This window comes from Neodothiora populina (genome assembly GCF_041146345.1).
Source record: "Neodothiora populina strain CPC 39397 chromosome Unknown canker_contig_11, whole genome shotgun sequence".
Lineage (NCBI taxonomy): Eukaryota > Fungi > Ascomycota > Dothideomycetes > Dothideales > Dothioraceae > Neodothiora > Neodothiora populina.
The window spans coordinates 1252617-1276507 of NW_027191410.1; the positions used below are offsets into that span (position 1 = coordinate 1252617).

The 23891-nt window shown below is 50.9% G+C and overlaps 6 protein-coding genes across 6 annotated transcripts; 1 reads left to right on the forward strand and 5 right to left on the reverse strand.

Annotated features, from left to right (window-relative positions):
• Nucleotides 1–57: 57 nt before the first annotated feature.
• AAFC00_000723 (uncharacterized protein) lies at nucleotides 58–3415 on the reverse strand (the record flags this gene model as incomplete). The annotated part of the gene is made up of 4 exons (XM_069347379.1): nucleotides 58–2280; nucleotides 2330–3096; nucleotides 3156–3325; nucleotides 3387–3415. The coding sequence occupies 4 exons, from the start codon at nucleotides 3413–3415 to the stop codon at nucleotides 58–60; spliced, it is 3189 nt and encodes a 1062-aa protein (XP_069200596.1).
• Nucleotides 3416–10008: 6593 nt separating this feature from the next.
• AAFC00_000724 (uncharacterized protein) lies at nucleotides 10009–11349 on the reverse strand (the record flags this gene model as incomplete). The annotated part of the gene is made up of 3 exons (XM_069347388.1): nucleotides 10009–10603; nucleotides 10662–11210; nucleotides 11261–11349. 3 exons carry the CDS (start codon nucleotides 11347–11349, stop codon nucleotides 10009–10011), a joined length of 1233 nt encoding a protein of 410 aa, XP_069200597.1.
• A 1471-nt stretch (nucleotides 11350–12820) lies between these two features.
• AAFC00_000725 (uncharacterized protein) lies at nucleotides 12821–13825 on the forward strand (the record flags this gene model as incomplete). The annotated part of the gene is made up of 3 exons (XM_069347401.1): nucleotides 12821–13241; nucleotides 13300–13402; nucleotides 13465–13825. The coding sequence occupies 3 exons, from the start codon at nucleotides 12821–12823 to the stop codon at nucleotides 13823–13825; spliced, it is 885 nt and encodes a 294-aa protein (XP_069200598.1).
• A 1308-nt stretch (nucleotides 13826–15133) lies between these two features.
• AAFC00_000726 (uncharacterized protein) lies at nucleotides 15134–15580 on the reverse strand (the record flags this gene model as incomplete). Its single annotated transcript, XM_069348566.1, has 2 exons — nucleotides 15134–15406; nucleotides 15473–15580. The coding sequence occupies 2 exons, from the start codon at nucleotides 15578–15580 to the stop codon at nucleotides 15134–15136; spliced, it is 381 nt and encodes a 126-aa protein (XP_069200599.1).
• Nucleotides 15581–17412: 1832 nt separating this feature from the next.
• Nucleotides 17413–19233, reverse strand: AAFC00_000727 (uncharacterized protein; the record flags this gene model as incomplete). The annotated part of the gene is made up of 1 exon (XM_069347412.1): nucleotides 17413–19233. One exon carries the CDS (start codon nucleotides 19231–19233, stop codon nucleotides 17413–17415), a length of 1821 nt encoding a protein of 606 aa, XP_069200600.1.
• Nucleotides 19234–20697: 1464 nt separating this feature from the next.
• On the reverse strand, nucleotides 20698–23629 carry AAFC00_000728 (uncharacterized protein; the record flags this gene model as incomplete). Its single annotated transcript, XM_069347421.1, has 5 exons — nucleotides 20698–20723; nucleotides 20789–22475; nucleotides 22535–23341; nucleotides 23470–23528; nucleotides 23590–23629. 5 exons carry the CDS (start codon nucleotides 23627–23629, stop codon nucleotides 20698–20700), a joined length of 2619 nt encoding a protein of 872 aa, XP_069200601.1.
• Between the last annotated feature and the right edge of the window lie 262 nt (nucleotides 23630–23891).

Genomic DNA, 23891 nt, shown 5'->3' on the forward strand with positions numbered 1-23891 from the left:
GAACAGGGTATGAAAAGCAAGTAGAGAAGGGGGATAAAATGACAAAAACAAAAGAAATCAAGCCCAGACAAGTTTCTTGAAATTATACTGCAGCGTCTCAAAGTAGCCTGTGCTATTCTTCGCTTCGGCAAGAGAAATGATGGGCTTCGGTTCGGTTGACCAGGTCTTCTCGGTCGATTTTTCTGTCGTCGTCGAAACTCCTGTTTCAACAGCAATAGGGGTATCGTCTTTGCTAGTCGACGACGACGACGACGACGCTTGTCCTGCTTCCTTGTATGCCGCGGAAGCCAGACGCTCGATCTCGGCGCAGATGTCTTTGACTAGTTCTTGTGGTTCCGGGAGGTTGTTGTTCTTGTTGTGTTTGACATCCTTGCCGCCGCCTCCGAGGCTGGTGCGGGATCCGCTCATGTCTTCGTTTGCGTTGGCGTCATTGTTGCCGTCGTTGATATCATCGCTGTCGTCGTCGTCGTCGTCGTCGTCGTCGGATTTCCTGGCTGATTGTGAGGGAGGAAGCGCTTTGAAAGCTAAAGTTCGGACGTCTGGTCGTGGCTTCTTGTCGTCGATTTTGTCGTTCTTGGTGTTCGCTTTGGCTTTGGGATCAGTGGCTTCCTCGTCCGTCTTTGGGGCTTCTACGACTTGTTCGCGACGTGTATCGGCTTCCTCGTCGATGACTTCGGCTCTCTTTTCGTTGTCCAAGGATCGAGTGTTCGTTCTGACCATAGCATGACTGTTCTTGATGGGGCGATATCTGACCACGAAACCCACGTTGTGGTCCTCGTCCATGTTTCTGGCATTCAATGTAGAGGTGACATAGGCACCCCACTCCAGGCCTTCGATCTCGAGTAAATCAACTCTCTCGAACGAGGCCAGCTTCTCGGTCGTCCAGTCAAATCGACAGAAGTACAACGCGCGATCAGTGAGCAGCAGTATACATTCTTCGAATGGCAATGACCTCAGATGCTCCGAGTTTGCAGGACAAGCAAGTGTCCATCCAGCGAAGAAATCTTCCTCGTCTGGGTCTTCGAGGACAATACGTGTACACGTCTCTATTGCCGATTCTCGCACTTTGGACAAGTTGAGACTTGGATCGCGCGTCATCATGTTCGTCTCAAATTCTTCAAATACACTTAGGCCTGCTTCTCCCAGATAGTACGAAATGCAAGTCTGGAGGAAATAGTCGCCGAATATGTTGTTATAGTACCTGTTGAGCGTAAGAGAGAAATCCGATAGCGCGCCTGTCCAGTGTCGCTTGCGTGTGCGCGTGAAATCGCCTTTGAGAGCGGCTGTTCCGGCGTATTGTTTACTTATTGCATCGCCGTTGTCAGCCCAGAGAGTGTTGAACCACGATGTCTTGGGGTCTGTAGAAAGGTTGATGCTGAGACCTAATTCTTCCAATTGCTTTTGTAGGGTTTGCCCTGCAGAAGCGGACTGGACAACATTCGTTCGGTCGAGACAGTCCATGCAATTCACGCGAAGCACGCCTGTCTGTGCTTGTACAATGTGGTTGTTCTGCTGGGTTGTCCATTTGTGTTCGGTCATGAACGGGGTGAGTGTGTCCATGAGAATAGAAACATTTTCAAACTTCATGCCCTTGCAAACTCCATGGAAATCGAACCACTCGAATGCAATCTTTTTGCCATTCACACCACCGTCAGAATTCAATTTTGCCGCATGCTCCTCATACGACTGTCCAATTTTCAATTCGTTTGCGTGCTTGTCCACTAGCGAGGTGCAGTACACATCTCCGTAGCGCGATAGCACATTTGCGAAGTGCTTTTTAAAGGCAGCTTGGTTTGTCGCTTCTGAGCCGTATTGTATTGGGATTGGCTTGAAAGCATACGGGCTTTGCGAAAAGAAGACGGGTATCGAGCCTCGAATCTGGACAAAGGAGAAACTTTTGTCTTTGGGATCCCAGGTAGACTCGGAGAGTATCTGCTCTGTCTCCACCGCATTTGCGACGTTACCCTGATCGTCAACGCCACGTCGGAGATAGCGAAGACCGGCACGTTTGATGCTGCGACGGGACAGCAGAGTCAGTAGAAAGTCGCGAGGTCTGTCTGGATCCTCTGCGCCCGAATCTGCTGCTGAATGGGCACGCTCTTGCATCTCAAGGACATCACCTGCAAAATGCTTCGAATCTATGATCTGATCTGCAGCGTTGCCGTCCGTCGGAGCAATGGTGAAAGCACGTTGACCAACAAAACCTTGAATAAGTGGCAGAACGAAGCCGCTCTGTCCTGAAGAGATTATGGGCTGGATTAAATGATGGTTCCAGAAGTACTGGTGTTTCCGTTAGAACTTGTTGTCGGGATCACTACACCAAACATACCAAAGGGTCGAAGCGCTTGTATAGAGGCACACTTGATGAGTGGGCTTCCTGTCTAGATAAGCTTCGTGAAATGTCGTAATCATAAGAAAAGTAAAAGCTGCGAGATGCGAAGAACAACTTGGTGGAGGCAAGAATTCGAGGCGTCAAATTGTGTACGCTGCTTTGTGTGGCAGATGGTTGGGGCTCCTCGAAAGGCTCCTGTTTGTCATCGGCAACAGGTCCAGATGCTGCTGCCACGTCTTCATGCGCTTCTTGTTCGGTACCATCGGGGACAATGTCTCCGGCGGCGCGCATCTGCTCCTTGGACATGTTCAGGTTCTCTTCGCTGCTCATGCCTTGCTTCCTCCGCCCCTCGGACTTCCAACCAGCTTTCGAGAACCATCTGTTAGCAAATCTGCCATAAGATCCTCTGTTCTGTATGACGTCGGTCACAACACTGCTGGCCTTTCGTAATGGGGCAATCTTTGAAGTGTCGGGAGCTTCAGTACTCGGAGTTGATGGAACAGAATCGCGATCGTCGTCTTCACCAACCGTCTTGCCATCGTCATCCGAGTCGGAATCAGAGTCCGCATCTTCTTCGGACAACACTTTACCATTTCTGATCGCTTCACGAGCGTTTGTGATTGCGGTCTGAGCATCCGATCGTGAAGAAAGTGGGATAAGGGCAACATCAGTTACAACATATATCGGCTTTCCTCGAATTTGCGCAACTTGTTCACGACCCGATATTGATATAAGATATGAAGATGAAGCGAGCCTTAAGACACCTTTGGTTCGAACATGAAGTTAGGATCAAGCTTTATCGAAGAGAGTGGTGAAAATATACCAACGATGCCGTGCGCCTCAAGTCCTTCTCCGTTGGATACATCGGTAAAGTCATGTCGTAACGATGGCGATACCACATTGCTCCTGTAATCGATCTTGACACTTTGTGGACTCGGAGATTGATTGCCACGAGTGACTGGTTGCAATAGAAGGCCTTCAGCAGCAGCGAAACTACGGTATACAGGTCAGCTACTGCGACTAGCCGATCACAAACGCAGCATTTGTGCCATACATCAGTAGTTTTCGCACAAGATTAGGCATCTTCAAAGCAATAGACTACCCGGCTTATAGTATAATACCTGGTCTGGACTATTTGTGTCAATCGTCGCCTTCAGATCGTCAATAGGATGCATGTTTTCTTGGAAATAATCACATAACCTAATGACGTAACGAGCTCACGAGCATGGTCTGATCTCTTGGCGATCTCCCCTCATTTGCTCTCAGCAACCTTGGAACCGTTCGAGAGCTGCAAAGGCCGTCCTTCGACCCGTTCTTAATGTTGCTATGGGATTGTTATTGCTGTCTCTCACAATACGAAATTGTGCTGTGTCTCCGTATGGTATCACTGGCTCCATGTTCTGTCCCGACTCTCGCCAGATACTCGGCCGAGGTCAAAATGATCAAATTCAACGGACGAAAAGGAGATGGACGCCTAATTGATCGACGTTTGGCGAAAAGATAATCCGTAATATCTCCTTCTGCTCAGATACCGTAGCATTCGGCAGAGGGGTTCGATGGTGCGCAAAAAGCAAAAGATCGTGACCAGAGTGGGATTCGAACCCACGCCATTTCTGACTAGCATTTGGTAGAAACCTGAAGCTAGCGCCTTAGACCGCTCGGCCATCTGGCCTGCTGATGAGAAGCAGCACCATCTAGAAGATTATGAATGTTTGCGCAACACCAGTCGAGATGCTACGCGCAAACGCCTCGAGCTGAACATCTTGCGAGGGTAGAAATGACAGATTCAGGGGGCAATGTAAATGTGCACGTTTTGATATTCTGTGCATTGACTATAGAAATGGAATCTCACATGACAATTGCTGTAACATATATCGAAGAAAAGGGGGGGTAACGGCGCTCACGCTACCCTTACCTCTTGATCCCATTTGTGGTATAGAGTTCACACGAGTATAGACAGGTGAGGCTCGTCATGGGCATGTCGATGCTGAATCATTACCGGGCTCGTGGCTACGAGATGTCAATGACGATCTTAGATCTGTCCCAAGTGAATTGTACAGGAATCGAATGAATCAGGGGATGTCGCAGGACTAGTCGAGTCGGCATAGGAGATCCGTATTGCGAATGATAAGGTTACGTCCGTACGCTTCGACAGTGTGTTCTTGGTTGCGTGTTAGATGGAGTGGAGGCCAAGAAGAAGTGGATCGTGGGGATGGCAGCGCAATTCTACGAACGTGCATACATAAGTGGTTGCCATCCAGCACGACCCCGCATTCCATGCTGGGCTCCATCCTCAACACAGCACTTGTCCTCTTTGTTTCGTGCACTTTGTTGTGATGACATGATGAGTACCTGCTACACGTCTTCGTTTCGTGTCTCTGGAGAAGCCAAGTGGTAGCTATGCCTGGAACATTTTTTTCCTCGCCCAAACAAACCCACAGGGGTAATTAATCACTGTATGACGGTATAAATGCATAGGTGCCAGGGTGCGTATGACTACTATCAAGACATCGACCAGTCGGTCACGAAACCTGTACCATCCATTGTAAGATCTCCATTCTGTCTCCTGGAACCATACGTCTACCAGGATAGTATATTCGACATAACAAATCAAAACGGATTGCTCCCTGTATCAGCAGCTCAACTCAGAACGAGATATCCTATCGCCGTCGCATTGTCACTACCAGGACATCTAGAACCACATACACGCTGAATCCACATGATTGTTCTCCATCCAACCGACGGTCTCGATCCCACCGTTATTCATCCGCTACGGCTACGTATGTCATGCTCTAGTGACCAGCAAGAGGGACGCGACTCTGCCAGATTCAACGTCAGTCATTCCAGGTCCCATAGATAAGGCCAAGCGATATACACCAAGGTCCTCGAGTTACATTGGATTTCCAGCAAGTTCAGTCTCTCCGAATCAGGAATGATACTGCATTGCCATGAGGACTGCACGAGCTGACAGCGGCACTGATGATATGCTGGAGATTGGCTGGTCTTCCAACGCGGGATATGTACCAGATGGGTGGGTATCTTTTCCATCAATGGACAGATGGCCGAGCGGTCTAAGGCGCTAGCTTAAGGTGGTCTCCTTATGAAGATTTACATACGCTAGTCAGAAATGGCGTGGGTTCGAATCCCACTCTGTTCAACATTCTCTTTTTTTACCATATCAGTCCACGAATACGACGGTTCACCCGATGTCTGCTGTTCGAGTCGTGACCTTGCACTGAATGTCGGTAACGAGCTGGGCTTCCAAAATCGTGGTCAGTGCGTGAAGTGTCAGTTGTGAGCGACAAATTCTTTTTATTGGAAACAACGTGGGTAGCATTGTGCTAGGCGGTACGAGTGATCCAATAATGGTACCTTTACCTGACATGTTTATAGCATGTTGTGCTTTGCTCGCTTAGGAACGTCGTGGTACTCGCTTCCATACGCGAGCTGTATACCCATAATGTATGGGGTTATGCATCTTGTGCCCTATATCGACCGCCACTTACCACGAGCAAACTTATTGTCTTACTGGTGCATTGTTATTGATGCTTATAGCTTGTTGGCATAATTGCTGTTCATTTGAGGGCACGTTTTCCAATGCGTTGCGGCATCAGAGTATTGTCTATTTCTTCGCGAGCGAGCTGAATTCGAGGGCGACCCTGTCCTCGAGAGACACGACATATGGAAGCACTCTGCGACAAAACGAAACCAATCTCCTGCATTTTCTCCAGATGTCTCCACAGTAAACAGTGTCCTTGCTTGAAGGAAATTTGATTGCTTCCACGTGTTCGCTCCGACACCCCCGAGTCAGCAGCAGGCAATGTATTTTGAAATCGGGAAAAGCAATATAGTCGAGATTGAGCGACCGTCAAGCTAGATGCAGTAGCGACACCGTGACGCGCTACCGGCTTCAACGCTGCATGCGAACCACCGAGTGTAGAGAACGAACAGACGAGGGTTTATCTATTGCCCTGCCTTACCTCGATACATTGAATGTTGCTTGCTGTGTGCTCGGCCTCCGTTGCTCGTATTACTGCAGCTGCAAGGGACGCAATTTGCCGTGTGATGTTCGTGGTCGCGAGACGAATCTGTTCGTCATCTGTAATCAATCAATCGTCGGAAATGAAATATATTAATTGCCGCCTTCCTGTTGTAGACGCCCCCGACGAGATGTCACGATGATATGCAGACAACGCGTCTCAGGACCACATTTGTTGGTTACTTGTGTATACTACTGTATAATAACAGTAGTCATATGGGGAACTTACCTTTTGTGCTAGAGGTCCCATCTCAATTAATATGAGTGCGATACGCAAGAGATGTGTGAGCCACAACGCTGGGAACAGATGAGAGACACGTAGTGGGCCTCGCCAGCTGTAACGATCTCACCCCCTCAATCGATTGCTTTTATACTGTCGTGTATACGCGGCATGTCAGACAACGTCTTAATCAGGTACTAGCGATAGGGTTGTCGATATAACGACATACAATAGGCAATAAGGCTGTGATTGTTTGTTGAGGTGACAATATAAAATACAACAGTACCTTACTCAGATAATGACCTGCGGACAAAATAGAACAATGATCGAGAGGGTACTGTAGGATCAAAAGCAAAAAGAGCTGCTACGCCGGATCGAACGACGGACCTTAGGATGACTGCGTACTGCAATCCCACGCTCTACCACTGAGCTACAGCAGCTATTGCACAATATAAGTTTCGTGACTCATTATTATAGGTGATATCATGGAAGTAAGTCCCAGGGCTCCATTGTCGCCCTGTATCCAGTAGACACCTCAATCATCGACCCACGAATGTCGGCATATCGTTGCATATTTCACGTCCCCATCAGAGGGGTGCGTGCGCAAAAAAGTTTGAAATACACGACTCGACGTGGACCCCCTGGTTCAACAAAATGATTCCGCCCGGGTTCGAACCGGGGACCGCCTGTGCACAGAGATATCTGTTAGACAGAAGTGATAACCAACTACACCACAGAACCATTGGTAGCCGCAAAAGGTGTCTTATGGGTTCATATTTCTTGATGCTTGTGAAAGCTGCCAGCAATTACACTACCTGCCGTGATGGTATGCCGTGTGAGTAATCAGCTTCAAGCCTAGTCCGCGGTGCTTTGCTATCTATAACATTGCCTTCCAGCGACCCGGGGAGAGGATCGCAAGCAAAGCATGGTGGAAAATATCTCGTGTGACGGGATGTACTTATGATTGCTGTGGAAATTGAGGCCTATGATCATCAGCTCGCCTCGTTTGCAGGTCGATGATATCGGCTATCACAGCCTCGTCGAAGCCACATCCACGGTCGACGTCGAGTCTGGCTGTTTCGAAAAGTGGCTTCGGCCCGAAATTGTACGTGAGTTGGCGGGTATACCTCGTCTCCAGGCAGTTGCGCCGAGACATGGATGCTTGATCCTCGTGTGATCGGAGTTCCGTTCCTATCGGCGATACCAAGAGAGCAAAGGTCAATTGTTTATCGCCTCAGGAATCAACATTGTCGTCGTCGTCATACCGATCGAGAAGCTTTGCTGCAGGTGGAAAATTGCAAGGTACAGTACTGTATGATATGGCTGTCTCATCGAGATCTACAGGTATTCACGCGTAAGCCCCATCTGGGGGCCCACCGACTATTGGTTACACGACTTTCATTCCGTTAATCCTCGGAAAAGTCCTAGACCAAGATAGAGAAAAGGTATCTCGAGAGGTCAAAGATCGCCAGGCTGCTGGGATACTGTAGCTGCACACAAGACCATCGCAATATGGTGTTAGCGTATGCAAAAGGCGACTTTGATACTTCGGTTCAACTTCCATTATAGCTCTACGATGATATAGGCTAGGATTAATACAACTACGAGGCAAGTGAGGGGCGTCAGTTGGACCCTGAGCAGGAGGGCCTCTGGAGCTTTGCCCGTTCCGTGGAGCATTATCGCTAGTATGGAGGTGCGGTGGGTTATTCTTGAAGACTAGACGTCTGAAATTGAGTGGTTCAGGAATCGAAGGTATCTTCGTAAAGTCGACTACTGCTGATCGGTCAAGATCAGGGCAGCGGTTCAAGTACGTAGATACACTACAATTCAACACCATACCCATGATTCGAGCCTTCATTCACAGACTGGTAGTTCTGCGCCACAGCTCTGTCGAAATTGGCCATATTACGCAGGTGGCATGTCCCGATTTGGTTCAATCGTTGCAAGTCCCCCGAAGTAGACTGGTGAGACAAACATGCGGAAGTCCGTGTGTGGCGAGAGTGTCGGGGCCTCTGTTACATCGTCTATAAGTGCTCTGAGCACACGCCGAATGCAGGGCAAAATGCCCATGAGGTGCAAGCAAGCGCAAATGATGGGAAAAGCTTCCTCTTACTTGTTGGACCAGCGTAAACTCAGTTGTGTGGAACCTGCAGAATCGTGGGTCGCGCGCTCGGAACGAGATGGCAAGCAAGGTCGCGGGCCGCCGGCCGCAACCGAAAGCAACAAAAAGGGTCTTCACGTGCGACCGTTGTTCAAAGAAAACGGCGCCTAGAAGGTCAATACATCTAACGAGGAAGCGTACAAGCATAGTCGCACAGTCCCGCAACCATTGGCGCACAGCGGCTCGTGAGTCCAGGCTGCCAGCATTGTGGAATATGGTCTCTTTGGTTTGTCACCGAAATCCTGCTTACACTGTAACCCCTCCAGACCATCGAGACGCGGTAAGCAGGCCAGTGACAGATGACGTATTTTTGATTGGCTGTTATACAGCTTCAAGTACCGAAATTGCGGACTCCCGGGGAAGCTTTTCCATCATCAAGGTGCCAAGTGGTGGGCAATTGGTCCCACATCCGCTCGCCAAGTGACGATGAGTAGGTACGGCATCTACCTTGTGTAAAGACTAGTCCTCGTGTACTGTACCCGAATGCCATTTGGTTGTTGGTCAGGTTTGATCTTCAGAAACACCTAGTAGACTTGCGTGGAGCTTTCTCTGTCTGGTTCTACTTGCCGGCGATGCGTGTATGCATGAGGTACCGGACCAAAGGCATGTGGGAAGTACCTTGCTGTAGTTTATGGACTATAGCTCCACCTCAGAGGTCTCAGCGTCAAGTGGCAGCAGGTGTGGCGATCGTGATGTACAAGTACACATTTGACTGCCCCTCTCTTCTGCTCAAGTTGTCGATGCCAGCCGTGGTGGAGTGGCCCGTGCTAATGCTGATCTCCTCGAGACTTTGTGTATCTGCACAAGTTCTCGAGGATCGATTGCATTGGTACCTGAGAATCAGAAAATCTGATACGTGATCCAGCAGTGTGGAGTCCGCATCGATATGTCGTGCTCTGCAACCGGCCAAACCTTCGCCATCGACAAATCAGAAGGTTCACAACGCTTATTTGCAACATCTGCTGTAGGAAGGTCAGACCTGAGGTGCTTCTCGCTCAATGGTCGCTTCGCGTGGCATTGACATAAACATGGTGGTATTAGTTGCTGCTATATAGAAAAAAAACGAATGAAAAGCCTCTGTATGGCTCATAGCATATGTGACTTGCATGTCTCCCAAAACATCTGCCTCTTGGAAAAGCCAAAGCAACCACCAACGCCCTGCTGGGTATCTTGATATATTACCGAATAAAATGAGTGATTTCCCTCCCTCCTTCCTTTTCCTGTTTGCCCTAACCAGAGCCCGCTTTCCCACTTTTTCAAAACCTTTCGTAGACTTTTGCTGGGTTCGGTAGCGTTCTTTCATCATCCGTCTCGGTCCCGCTGCTTGATCCATTGCCTGGGATCCCCACGTTGCGTTCTTCTGTAGTCGTGACTTGCACGCTTTTGCTGATGCCTCCCTGGAAGCCCTTGGTGTCCGTGAAATCGATCGAGCCACGGTGGGTGTCGCTGAAAATGTAATCTTCGCTGTCTCTGCCCGTTCGGTCTGTCCAGCTTGTGAGACCGAGTGTTTTCGAGGCTCTCCGGCCGGTCACAGTAGTCGTGGTGAGACTCTTGTCGTTGGAGGGTCTGAGATCGTCGAGTTGCTGAGAGCGTTGTCGGCCTGCTAAGCCCGACTTGCCTCGTGTAGACCAAGGCATGTCTGATCCAGGTCCCTGAGTACTCTGGATACCGAAAAGAGCAAGAGTAGGCCTCAATAGAGGTTTCAGTGTTGCTACGCAGGCGGCTGTTATGCCGACTCCAACTTCGACTGTTGTCCAGATAGCGAAATCTACTGTTCGCCATAGGAATTCGCCCTTGTAGTACTTGAGTGTATATAGGTAGGGCATTCGAACAATCGTTGCTGTACTTCCACTAGTAGGAGTGTTAGCCTCGAATTTGGGCAAGCTGCGTGCATGTGCCAAATACTTACAGAGCAGCGAATCCAATGATAGTCGCAACGACAATCTTGGCTGACTTCTTCATCTGTAGGTCTTTGACAATGAAGATGGGCAGGATACCAAAGATCCAATCTGCAGCAGCGTTCAACGCCGACACCACGTAACAGGTGTACATGACCAGAGAGGCGCTTAGGCACTTGCCGTGGTGATTAGGATTCAGATCCCACCAGTAAGAAATGGGCCGGCATTGGAAGAGAATAATGCAGGTGTATGCCACACCGAATGCAAGACTGGCAAACATGATGACTCGGATGGTCAAGACGTGGGTAGGCTTGACAGTAATCCGTAGAAGGAAGTATCCGACCGAGACCTTGAGCACTGAAGTGCAGAGAACGTAGAAGATTTCGCAGAAGAACCAGAAACACAACGCTATCTGAGCATCGTGGTCTGATATGTCCGCCCGATGCTTGCCGTTGCCATGCGCAATGCTACCAATCTGACAGACGATATATCCTGTGCAGAACAGTTGTGTGAGGACCATAAGGCTGTCATCTAGACCAAATGCCTTGATGATGCATGTTCTGCAATGAATTAGACCTACGCAGACGCTATGGCCAGAGTTCATACTAACCTGACGTAGACTCGCAGTCCGACTGCCACCCAGGTCATGACCAGAAAGCAAACGGCCACACCCAGGATTTGAGGCGACCGATCCTCCATGTCGAAGAAGCCTGCAAGTTAGATATGGGTGTCTGAGCGTTGCTCAAATCATCAATTGCAATGACTTGACAAGCTTGAAACACGGACAGACAAGTGGAAAGAGAAAGGACGGAACGAGGAGAATGGCCGGTGAAGAAAACAGGAGAACGATATAAGGAAAAACGAGATCCCAGGAACCAGACTTAGGGCATCACCAGACGATTATGAATTAGTCTGGAGAAAGGGCTCCAGATATGTATCTGCGTAGCTCACGTCTCCCTCGCCCGGTCGGGGGTCCCAGGTAGCGAAGAGGGTACTCACTCACTCGTCCTTTCGAGCCATACAATATACGCTACAGTCCGGCGCCTGCCGATCCATCAATATAGCTGGGCTTGGGGATCTGTCCCAGCGCCGTCACGAGGCACGAGCTCTGGAAGTACTACGCACACCAGACCGCGGCCGGGATGCCTTGAATGTCGACAGCCGACGGACATTCTAGAGATCCGCATGGGCGGCATCATTTTCAGGTATAATTCAGAGTGTGTCAGAGCTTCGAGTGAAATTGTTCATGCGTGGGTCAAAGCGGAGCGGTTGGTCTTGAAATGTCAAACGGCGCGCACATATATGGAGAAGGCTCGGGCTTTAGCACAGGCGACTTATCCTAATTGCGCAGCTCATCCAGGGCCGTTTGTGACTCTGCCTGGTCGAATCATAAAAGAACCCACGCCCCTTTTTCTTTCTGCGCGGCGCCGCGTTTGCATCTCTGAGTAAAGTCTTGATAAACTTCGGTCTAGGTGAATTGGCCGGATTAGGGGCAGGAAGAAAAATAAGGTTGTCGAGTGGTGGAAACCCTCCTGTCAATCTTCACTCTAACCGGCCTCGCGGTGCTCGGGCAGACGTCAAAATATGGGCCAACATTGATTGGGACAAGTAGAGTTGTACAGTACAGAGCATCTTGTACCGTCGGTTAGGATCACCTCAAGCAACACAGTTTGTCGCCAAGCCAGGGGACTTTCTGCTCCCGTGTGCTTCAAGTTTGCCGGCGGCGACTAGAACAAGCGAAAGTGCAAACTCGATAACAATCTACGCCATATCGTCACAGGCAAGACAGATTTTAAAACAGGAGACCTGCAGGCTCTGACTGCGCACATGTCTCAGGCTCATCTGATCCAGAAGGAAGGGGGGCTGCACAAGTTATATCCGGAACCTGTTTATCGAGCTCGGAGCAGCAAGTCTTGTCCCGAAAACGGCGATCGGTGTTCGACAGCGGTGGGGCTCTGGCCAGAAACCGCTGTCAAAGTTGTGACTCGAGTCATTAGGGTCTTTACCTAATTGTGCCATGTGAGTCGACGAGGTCAGAGATAAGGAGTGATGTTATATGAGTCGAGGCTGCGATCATTTTCGACGCAGTAGTGCCCTGTGACATTGACACCAAGCAAACCTTTCCCTTGCCTATTTCCCTTTCCAATCCATATTACCCTACGCACTAAATATGGCTTCCGCCGCTGCGCCTCAAACGGCTCCTCAGCCAGCTTACCACGCGACACCGGGAAGCATACTCCATGCCGATCGCAGCTTCTACGATGGCGTGGCTGCAGCTCCGCGCAAGTTGATACAGTCGTTTGTAGTCCCTCCTCGGTCGGGTAAAGCGTGGAAGGTACCCGCGGGCTGCATCGTCAGGTTCTCGACCCCAGAGGGCCCTCAGGTGGGTGACTTGGATATCTGGAATGCGTCGGATCCCAGAGAGAGACTCTGGGCTGCGAGGACCCGGCAGTTGCAAGCTACTCATGTGTCGGTATACGATAGACTTTGGAGCACTCTTCCATTCCTCAGACCGTTGGTGACCATCGTCGCGGATTCCCTCAAGGACTATGGCGTCGATCAATGGGGTGGACGGTGCCATGACCTCCTGGGTATGTTTTCTGGGTAATTCGTCTGTATCACGCTAGGCCCCGGCTAACAAATTCCCAGGGACACGCTGCGACCCTTACGTAAATACCATGTTATCCGGTGATCAGTACAACTTCCACTGCCATTCGAACTTGACTAGAGCTGTAGCGCCTTTTGGCCTCACGTAGGTTTCTCGTTGTGAAACTGCTTTAGACAAAACTCTAACACTATTTCTGTTCTGTTTAGCGAGTTCGACGTTCACGATGTTATCAACATCTTCCAGGTCACAGGCTTGAACGAGGAAGGAAAGTACTTCATGGAGCCCAGTCCCGCAAAGAAGGACGACTACTTGGAGATGTTTGCGGAACAACCGCTTCTCATGGCTCTATCGACTTGCCCCGGCGGGGACTTGTCTCTCTGGGGGTGGGGTGAGGGTGGTAGCGGTGAAGATGGACCCAAGAAAAGTATGAAGGAATGCTGCCGACCTCTCAAGGTCGAAGTTTATTCTATCGCGGATGAGGAGACGCTCGATGGATGGAAGCAGATAGAATCTCCCGCGTATCGTGGACTTCATGGTATGGGCGTGCCGCTTGGAGAGGATGCGTAAGTTGGGTCGAGATGAATAGATCGTCGGTATCTGTCTTTCAATGATCTTCTGATGATCCTGTTCTCGCTGCCTATCAGCTATTTCACATGCATCGATGCACGTACACGCAGTACAAATAACCCCCGTTCGCTTGTGCCATTAAGGTTTTCCATGAAACATGTTGTTCAACTGTATACCACAAAGATGGTTATGCATACTTTCTGCAAAAGTCTTGGGGGCTGTTTGGCGGCTGGTCATGTCAATCGTGATTTCTGCTCTTGATCAGCATCGACATAGTTGATGGCGTATATATATTTTAAGGTGTGAGTTCCGAGGTCATGTTGAGAAGCCACGCTATGATCGCACTAGAGCGAGCTTGCGTCCGCGACCATCGAAGAATTGTGCCGGATATCGTATATCGTAAATCACCAATTCTACAGTACATCGAAGAACACGCTTCGTCTACGCTGACCCACTCACTATATGAGAGCCTTTTCGGTTCGTGTAGCGTCCCGCCTCTGGATCTGCAAAGGAAGCGCCCTCGGGGAACGACTTCCCCTTGACTGGATCTACAGGCCGACTGATTGAAAGGGTATTAGGACTCTCCATTGTGCTGGTCTCTGCTTCGGCATCATTGGACGCGCCGAGGGTGTTGTTTCTGTTCCGCATTTCGGATTGGATCTGTGGTTGGTCGCCAAGAGTACTCCAAGTTGCCCGAAGGATATCAGAGTGGACGACAGCGTGAAATGAATGGGCATCAAGTGGCGTTTTGCTGTTTATGAATGGCATGACTCCAATCATTTTTACTTTTCATTTTTACTTTGATCTAGTTCTGGGGACAGTAATGTTACGTCGAGGTATATCTCTTTCCTGGTGATTGATGTATCGCCGAATGTATATCGAAATAGTCTTTGAAGGAAAGAAACCGAGACAGTCGTGTGAATCCGAAGACAAGAACCCGAGTTGGTCACGTTATGCAGTGGTCGTTGACTAGAGTTGAGAGGACTCGTTAAGAGGACTCAGGTGTCTTCCGGCCTACCAAGACAAGATCCTTTTGCTGCGCGCTCGAAACACTTCCACGCCCAGTTACGTCGTAAACTTCTGCACGTAGTCTTAGATGATGACAACCCTCACACTCGCGATTACGACTTTATGATCATTGACGGCCGGTAGCAGAGGAATCATCACAGAAAGTAGTCTAGATATCAAGCAATACAAATATGTGATCGTTGGATTCGTGCGTATATACATAGAAGCCTCATCAGAAATCAGCAGAGGAAGAGGATGACTCAAGTAGTAAAGTCTTTCTTAGGCGCATCTCCTCTCTCGTCACCCGTTCCGTATTTCCTGACCGCCTCCTTTTGCGCGCCCTTGTCCTTTTCGGGGCTTGACTTCATCGCTGTTCATGTGCTTGACCACGTTATCGGCTTGCCACTTCTTGAAGCTGAATCCAAGACCCTCGTGGCTGTAGTCTTTGTCGTTCGCTTGGTCTTTGTGGTACTTTACTTGGATGAAGTCTAAGTCGACGGTGGTTGGGTCGAGGGAGAGAGTGACGAGGGCGTTGATTGTTGCTGTCTTGGGGATCAGGCGGAATGTCCAGCTCTGAGTCGTGTTTTGTCAGTGTTGGTCGCTCTGCAATTGGTTATACAGGAGAATGGGAATGCTGACCTGCTCATTCTGGAATTGAATGACGTCCCTGTCGTTGACGACAATCTCGTATTTTTCGTTCTTACTCGCTTTGAACAGCTTCGGCAAGGCAAAACATTGTCCGGCCATCTTGTATCTGTCATTCGCGTAGACGAATTGATCGTCATACACACAGTTTGGAGTGTATCGCTCTACTCGACGGATCGTAGGCTCGCAGCTATAGAGAGCTATATATCGTCGACTAGGCTCTGTCGAGCGGGAGACAGAGGAAGAGACTTGGAGGGATCGGGGGTCATGTCTTCTGATGTCAGAGTCTGGCGGATCTCGAACGCTTCACCTGGAGCAGTGGGAGATGGCTTCTGGTCTTGAAAAGACATTCTGGTGGTGGCGATCGTGGTTAGATGCTTGAGGCTGGTCGGTTGATTGATGATGGACAATATGAAGGATGATTTGCTGATATCGCTTGGCAATAGTGGACGATGTCTGAGGTAATTGTTTTGAAGCGGAGATTTTGCAAAGAGCGTATCTCGTTTAGATGGTTACGGAAAGAACAAAGAAAGTAGTGACATGCAACACTTTGTAATCGCTTACCTTACAGATCACATTACGGTAGTCTTCTGATATGCTTACCACAAAAGTCTATGCCGTCATACACTTACAGGAGATATTCCCACTTGCTGGGCATGTGGAACGAACAGTTGACGTCTACGATAGGATAATCCCAAACGATCGGGACCGAGATGACCATACATGTACCAGAGATCGGATCAGATCAAATCGTAAGCATGATCGAGTTGTAGTCGATATGAGCCGAATCGATCTCGGTGTGGTCATTGTGACGCGGTGAATCCTCCGAGACGGATGTGGGGGAGTCGGGGAAGAAGAATTCCCCCACAATCGGCTAATGAACGCCCCGCCCTTTTTTTTTTTTGGGATAAACTTACTGTACAGTATCTTAGGCATGCATGAAGTAGAGTGTATACTGTGATATCCGTCGATCTGACATCAATTGAATTGTGAGAGTCATTCTGTTGCGTTAAGCATGCCGCTCAGTCTTTGGTAGTTCGTCCCCTGCAACAGTAAAGTAAACACCGTCCTTTTGTTATGGAAAGTGCACAAACACTAAACCTGTATGGCAGGAAACAAAGAGATTCTTACTCAACGGACAAGGTAACCTTCACATACAAAATAAAAACCCAGTAAATTACACTAAAATACACATATGTCACGGCCAGCTGAATCTCTCCTCTCTCCCCTCCGCCTTCTCGACCAACAAACTCCACTCTCCCACACGTTCTGCATACGTATGACAAAAGAGAGCGAAAGGATAACCCATTTTCACCCTTTCTCTTTCACGAGCTGTGAGAAGCGTCTGTGGGGAACAGCGCCATTTGTCTGCGCCTCGCTATTTTCTCTTGTGCTGTTTTCTCTTTTACTTTATAGCAGCCCCGAAAAGGTGTAAATTAAAGACCCACAGCTCCAGCGCTTTGCGAGAAAATCAAGAAAAAAAAATCAAGAAACAGAAAATATGGTACTGCACATCGCGGGAGCCTTGCGGTCTGTTCTCCTCTTCTCCTCCTTCCTCTTTCTGTAGTTGTGTATGATGCCTCGGTATAGTATGTGGATACCAAGAACGAGGCAGTGATGCTGTATGATGTTCTCACAGAACGGCATCCTCGATTGACCTGCTCCGTCACCAAGATCATACCACACTAAGTGCATAGCAGTCTGTGGAGAGTATATTGTTGATGCCTTCGCGGTCCACTCCACGCCCCCCTCATGTGTTGCCGTTGACCCCTCCCATTTCCTTGTCCTCTGTTCTTCGTTTTTTGTCGTCGTCCTCTTCGTGTTTACTTCGTTTTCATTCTCTTGCTTCTTCTTCCATGCTGGCACAAGGCTTGTATCAATGCCAGACGGACGAGAGTTAGGTGGTACCGTTTGACAGGCCAAAGTAAAATCCACTATTGCTTGATGGCATCGGCAAAGCTCTCGCCCTGCTTGACTTTGGCGGAGTCGACAGAGTCTCCGGCGTCGGCGGGGGCATCGAGCCAAGCAGTGCTGCTATCGGCAGTGCCGGCGGCCTTGTTCTTGTTCTTTCTCTTCCTGTTCTTCTTGCTGGGAGTCGAAGGAGCCTTGGAGTCGGAAGTGCTGGGTCGCTCGTCGGCACTCAGACCTTCCTCATCACCTCTGATCTCATCCTCGACCTCGGTCTTGATGGCCTTTGCCTCCCTTGTGATCTCGTCGACCTTCTCCGTGGCGGCATCCTTGACGTCCTCCTTGGTGTTGAGCGAGCGTCTCTTGAGTGCCTGCAGGTCTTTCTGTACCTCTTCGGAAAAGTCCTTGCTCTTGTTGCCGGCGAGCTTCTCGATGCCCTTCTCGGTAGCCTTGCCCATTTCTTCGACTTCTCTGTCAACGCCCTTGGCGGCTTCAACGGCGGCTCGCTCGGCCTTGTGTGCGCGGGACTGCTTGTGGCCCTTGGCTTTGCCGCGACCGGTGTATGCGCGCACGAAGAAGCGGACAAAGAGGGCGGTCAGAGGGGCGAGATAGATGAGGTTCAACCAGATGGCAAAGCTCTGACCGGTCGTGTCGATGCAATTGACGGTCGTGTATTCGTTTCTCCAGCGAGTCTCCTCGTGGTAGCGTTGCACAGCCTCCTCGGCGCCCTTGAGCAGCGCGTGCCCGGTGACGGGATCCCGCACGTTCTCGGCCACGCCCTCCTCGCCGGCGGCACGGAGCAGGAATCGCTTGAGCAGGGCTCCGTAAGCCTGCACAGGAGTCTCGACAGCGGAAGAGGCAGACGAAGCAACCTCGGCGACGCTTGAAGTAGCTGCCGATGCAAGAGAAGCAATCGGGTGAACAATCTTGTACGCTGTTGCGACAGGGATGTCGTACTTGACGAAAAGATGGGTCGCGGCGAAAGTAGCTCCAAAGAGGAATTGAGTGATCTGCATCGTGGTGAGGGCGCGCTTGACCACCATAGGCACACGCACACCGAGAGCAGAAAGAGTAAAGTACGTGTACATCATGGTGTGGATGGCCGAGTTGACCCAGACAAACATCCAGATAGGAGGAGACATGAAGCGGATGCCAGCCCACATGCACAGCATTGCGCCGGCATGATGGTAGGTCTGCAGAGTGGCGCTCCTCTTGCCCTTGGCGACGATGATGAAAGTGTCGAGGACCTCGTAGAACTTGCTGAGATAGAAGATCCAGCCCCAGAAGGCCAGTCCCTCGTTCCACATTCTGCCAACATCCGTGGGATCCGGAGTTCCCTCAGGCAAAATGGTAATCAGTGCGTTCTTGACCTCCCAGAGAGTAGTCGAGGCATTGTAAGTCACAGCATCGCCGAGACCGCGAGGACCATGGATCTTGCACAGAGCGTCTGCCACTCCGGCCAATCCGTTTTCATTGTCGAAACCGGGCCAGACGCGGTCCATGGCACGCGTCATGGCGGCGAAGGTGACACCTGAGTAGACAGCCAGGAAGATGTTGTGGAAAATCACAAAAGCCTTGAACACGCGCGTCTTTGCTATCCACCACGGCTGGTTTCCATTGCGTCTGTTGTACGCGTTGACCAGAGTCACGCTGATGACGTACAGAGTGCCAATGGTTAGCGGCACGCGCACATCCAACGCGCCATTGTAGACATCATAAGGAATGGCAAAGGGGGACTTGAAGGTGCTCTCGTCGTGCGGCGGTGGAAGAGCTGGTGGTATCGGATCCGGAGGGAATTTGAATAATGCTGGATCGGGAAGGCCCAGGTAGAAGGAAGGTGCGGACATTGTTGCGTGACGATGGGGCAGTCACCACTTTCTTTTCAGTAGAAAAAAGGAAACGGAAATGCGATTGACACGTCCTTGATCTCTCTTCTGTGTCTTTTTCTTTAACTTTGCGCTGGAGACGCGCCTTGGCTGCTGTTGAATGTTGAACGGGGTTAGGTTCGATAAATCAAGTTTGTGCCAACACTTTAGCAGCTCGGGTCCAATGACATGACAATGAGGAAAGAGCTGCGTTATCAGTCAATGACACTCGGTGACTAAGGAGAGCACTGAGGAATGTATTTTTGCTTACTATATCTTTGCTCTTCACTTGCTGCTTGGACTTGGACTTTTTAGTTATATCCACGTACAGTACGTTGCAAAGGTTTCCCTCTTAGAAAATATTGCCAATGGAAAAAGGACGCGGCGGAAAGCAATATGCCCTGGAAATCCAAGCAGCGCGAAGCTCCTAGACGCAATGACCTCACCGGAAGATCGCCAAGCCACCTTCCCGTTGAGGAAGACTTTCCGACCTGTCAAGCACCTTCTCCCATTATACCTTAAGGTATCTAAGGAACCTTACCTTTACACCATCATTTCATCCCAGTCACCCTGTGCACATCCAGTGAAGTCGTGTATGCATAACCGTCATGCGACTGCTCTATGATAAACATCTGTGCGTGACATGAGGGGGAATAAGACCAACATTGGGGGGTATCGTGAAATTGTGTAGGGGGTGTGCTAATGCCATGGGGGGTAAAGTGCTACGGAAAGGAAAGCCCGTCGTGTCCAGTCGTCCAGCATCTCCCTCTTCACACCAGACATCATCGTCCGATGCAAAGAGAAGAAAATAAAATAATGACTGTCGCTGCATCGACCAAACCTCCTCCTTACATGATTGTGCGTTACATGAATTGCTTCCTCTTCCTTCCGTCTCTCTGTATCTCTGTATCTCATCTTCTTCTCTTCCGTTGGCTTTCCATCTCCCGCCAATTTCCTTCCTCGGCCTGCTTCGTCATGCCATCTGTCGAAGGATCCTAGGCGTTCGAGCGATACAGGGAACTCGGTAGAAATGCTGGGTGGTGGTTTAATGCGCGCGTGATTTGTGGGGGGTTTGGGAGGTGAAGGGGAGGACTGCGTTGTTGTGAACGGCGGCTCCCCGGAATGGGCATGTGACGTGTGACGTTGCCGCCATCCTTGCGCCGGCTTCGCCTGGAGCATCGAGGTGAAGCGGCGTCGTAGCGTCAAGTCGTCAGCGTCAATCGTCATCGAAACTCGAAGCATGATCGACGTCGAAGCGCTCTGCCCACTCGAAGGTTGGACGTGGTAATTCGGCACGTCTGGAATGGGGCTGCCGGGGCACCCATGAGCCTTCTGCGAATCGAGCGCAGGGAAGAGATGTGTTCTTGTTCGTGGTCCCGCGTCGATCGGCCAGGGCATCTCATGGCACCACCGTCTGTTGAATGTCGTCAAGCATCGAGGCCCTCTTTACATCTGCACGCCAGAAGCAGCGGCTTCAAAACAAGTAAGCTTCTCGGGAACAAAACATAAACAGCATTTCAGTCAAACAAGAACTTACCAGCCTGGCGCTTGATCTGCTCGCGTGCCCAGCGAGCGGTGTCCTGTGTGCGCTGAGAGAACTCCTTGTTGGCACGCACGTCGCGAGCCATCGCCGTGAGCCAGTCTGCGCGGAAGTACTGGCTGTACTCTCCGTTGGGGAAGGCCTCGGACAAGTCACCAATCACACCCATGCAAGTCCTCAGAAGCGCCTCGGACCTGTTAGGGTCGAGGTAGACGGTGTGGAGAAGCTCGAAGATGGAGTTGGCGTAAGGTGCGACGAGTTGGCTCTTGTTGCCAGACTTCATGGCGATCAGGGCACCAGACCAGGCGTCCATGATACCCTCGCGCAGGCTCACAACGTAGTCGAGCATCTCGTATGAGTTGTCAGGCACGGTGATGGTGGCTGCCTGCTGCAGGACCTGGGCGACAACGGAGAGGTACGTCTCGAAAGCACCACCAATGGCTTGTGCGATGTCGCCGAAGCACTGAAGGATGGCAGGCTTGAACTGGTTGCCAAGGGTGGAGCTGCGGAGGTCGTTGAGGAGGTGGTTCATGAGGGAGTCGCAGAAAGGCTGGACCTTCTCGTTCAGTGCTCTTGTGATGTCGCTGACGAGTCCAATAGCCATGGCGCAGATGGCTGGCTCCTCCTGGTTGGCGAGTGCGGCGTAGAGGAAAGGAGCGAAGGGCTCCATGTACTTGCCGAAGTCATCTTCGACGGCACCGGAGAGCGCGCCGACACAGGCGAAGATGGTATCGGGCACACTGGACTTGGGTCCGACGCTGCCGAGAAGCTGAAGCATGAGCTGCATGATACGATCAGCCTGGGGCTTGACCTCGGTCTCGAGTCGCTGGATGATGGCCATGACAACACTCGTCAAGCTGGTCTGAATCTCCTCAAGGGTCAGTCGGTCCTCGACACTGACGACCTGAGCTTGCATGGGGATCGTGGCCTCGAGACGCTGGAGTACGACTTCGGACATTTGGGCGACAATAGGAAGAGAATCGTTGGCGGCGTTGGTGACAAAGGCGTTGATGACCTCGTAGGCGGCAGTACGGAGCTGGCTGTCCGTGTCGGCACGCTCGGTGACCTGGAGCAAGTGGCCGATACTGGCCTGGAAGTGGGGCGAGAGAGGGTTCTCCTGGCAGCCAGGCTCACCGGCGAATCTGTCGGCCAAGTTCATGAGAGCCCAGCAGCAAGAAGATGCCATCTTGGGGTGGCTTGACAAGCCCTGGAAGAGGGAGCGGATCAGGGGCTCGAGGTGAGTCGAGGGGTCGATCGACTCGGAGCAAGTCTCGCAGATACGACCGAGAGCATAAGCAGCAGAGTCGCGGACCTGGATGTGAGAGTCTTCCATCATACCGATAAGCACGGGCAGGGCCTGCTTGACCAGAGGGTCGAGAACCTTTTCGTCAGGACCCTCCATGATGGCGCCAAAGGCAGAGACGGCGGCATCTCTGTAGTGCCAGTCTTCGGCACGCAGGTGCTTCTCGACAAACTGTAGCACTGGAGGCACAATGGTGCCGCCGACAGTCTGAGCCCAGAGCTGCAGACATTGGTAGGCGGCGCGAGAGATGTTGTATTCGTCGTCGGCAGCGTCCTCGTCCTGCTTGGAAAGGAGCTCGAGGAGAACGGGGACAACTTCGGGAGTGGCAATGCGGGCAAAGTTGAAGTATTCTCGGAGCTCGGTGGAACCTTCGGCTTGGGCCTTTTGGTGCACAAAGTAAGCAACAAGTCAACGAGCAGAAAGAAAGAAAATCAAAATACCTGGGAGTTGTCGTCCTCGATGGAAATCTCCTCCTCGCACACGGTGCACCAGAACTCAACGGCCAACTTGGCGACGTCTTCCTCCTCGTGCTTCATGCCCTGGATGGTCAGACCGAAGAGCGCCTTCTCCATGTAGAATCTCATCTTGTCGTAGTAGAGACCCATGATCCTGTTGAGACATCCATAAGATCCCTGCTGGATGCGCGTGTCCTCGGCCTGGGTGGCTTCGCAGATGACCTGCATGATGTAGTTGCGCTCTCCCTCGTTCTCGAAGTTCGTGCGGACAAACTCCAGCGAGTCACCCAGAGCAGTGATGGCGGCGTTTCGCACATCCTGGTTTGTCTCTTCCTTGCGAGCGCCCTGCACGACGGCCGTCAGGATTGCATTGGAGTGCTGCGACAAGCTGTCGCGGAGATCGATGTCTTCTGTCTCGCAGATGAAACCGATGGCAGTGAGAGAAGCTTGTTTCTGGTGGTCAGCGCCCTCGCCGACGTTCTGCACAAGCGTCGGCATGAGCTCCGGCCATTGTTCGCGAGGAAGCTCGATTGCTGCGATCGACGAGATGAACTGTGCCGCCGACTGACCGGCTCTGGCGTCATTCGACTTGAGTGTTGTGAGGGCAAGCTGCTTGATGGCTTGCTTGGTGTTTGTGTCGACCGAGTTTAACCAGCGTCCCTGCACCTCCCGTAGCCGAGTGTATTCACGAGCAGAGAACGAGTTCTTCAGCGCCAGACCTGCCGCCACTCGCACCTGTGCTTGCGCTCCTTCATTTGCGAGTTCCTGTGAAAGACGGCTGAGGTAGCCAGACTAGAGAAAACAAAAAGTCAGCACGTGACCGAGGACAAGTGACATCGCTCCTTCCTGATTCAGAGCAAAGGCACTCGACGAGTTCAGGGAGTTGCAGTCGCAGTTGCACATTCAGACAAAATACATACAAAGTCAGCCTCTGCGGCCTGGGTGAGTTGCTGCTCAGCAGCAGTTCTCGTTTGCGCATCTGTACAAAACAAAAGGCGTCAGTCGGGGCAGAAACACACAAGCTGGGGCCGGAAACCTACTGGCATCGAGAGTCCCCAAAAGCACCGCTTGAACATCCATATTGAACGTCTCGGGCAGAAAAACCAGATTAAGCGTAGTCTAGAGAAAAGAAAAGAGCCGGAGTATTGCACCGGGGAAAAGAAAAAAGAGATAGAGAGTGTGTGTGTCCAAGAGAAGGAAGCAAAGATTTGTTGATGTTATTGAGAAGTCGGGAAAGATGACTTGTCGTCGTTCAGGAGAGCGAGAGAGCTTTTTGTCACTGAGTCCGCAGGGTCGGAATGAAGCGAAGTGGGACACAGGGTCCGTGTGGTCTTTGCATCTA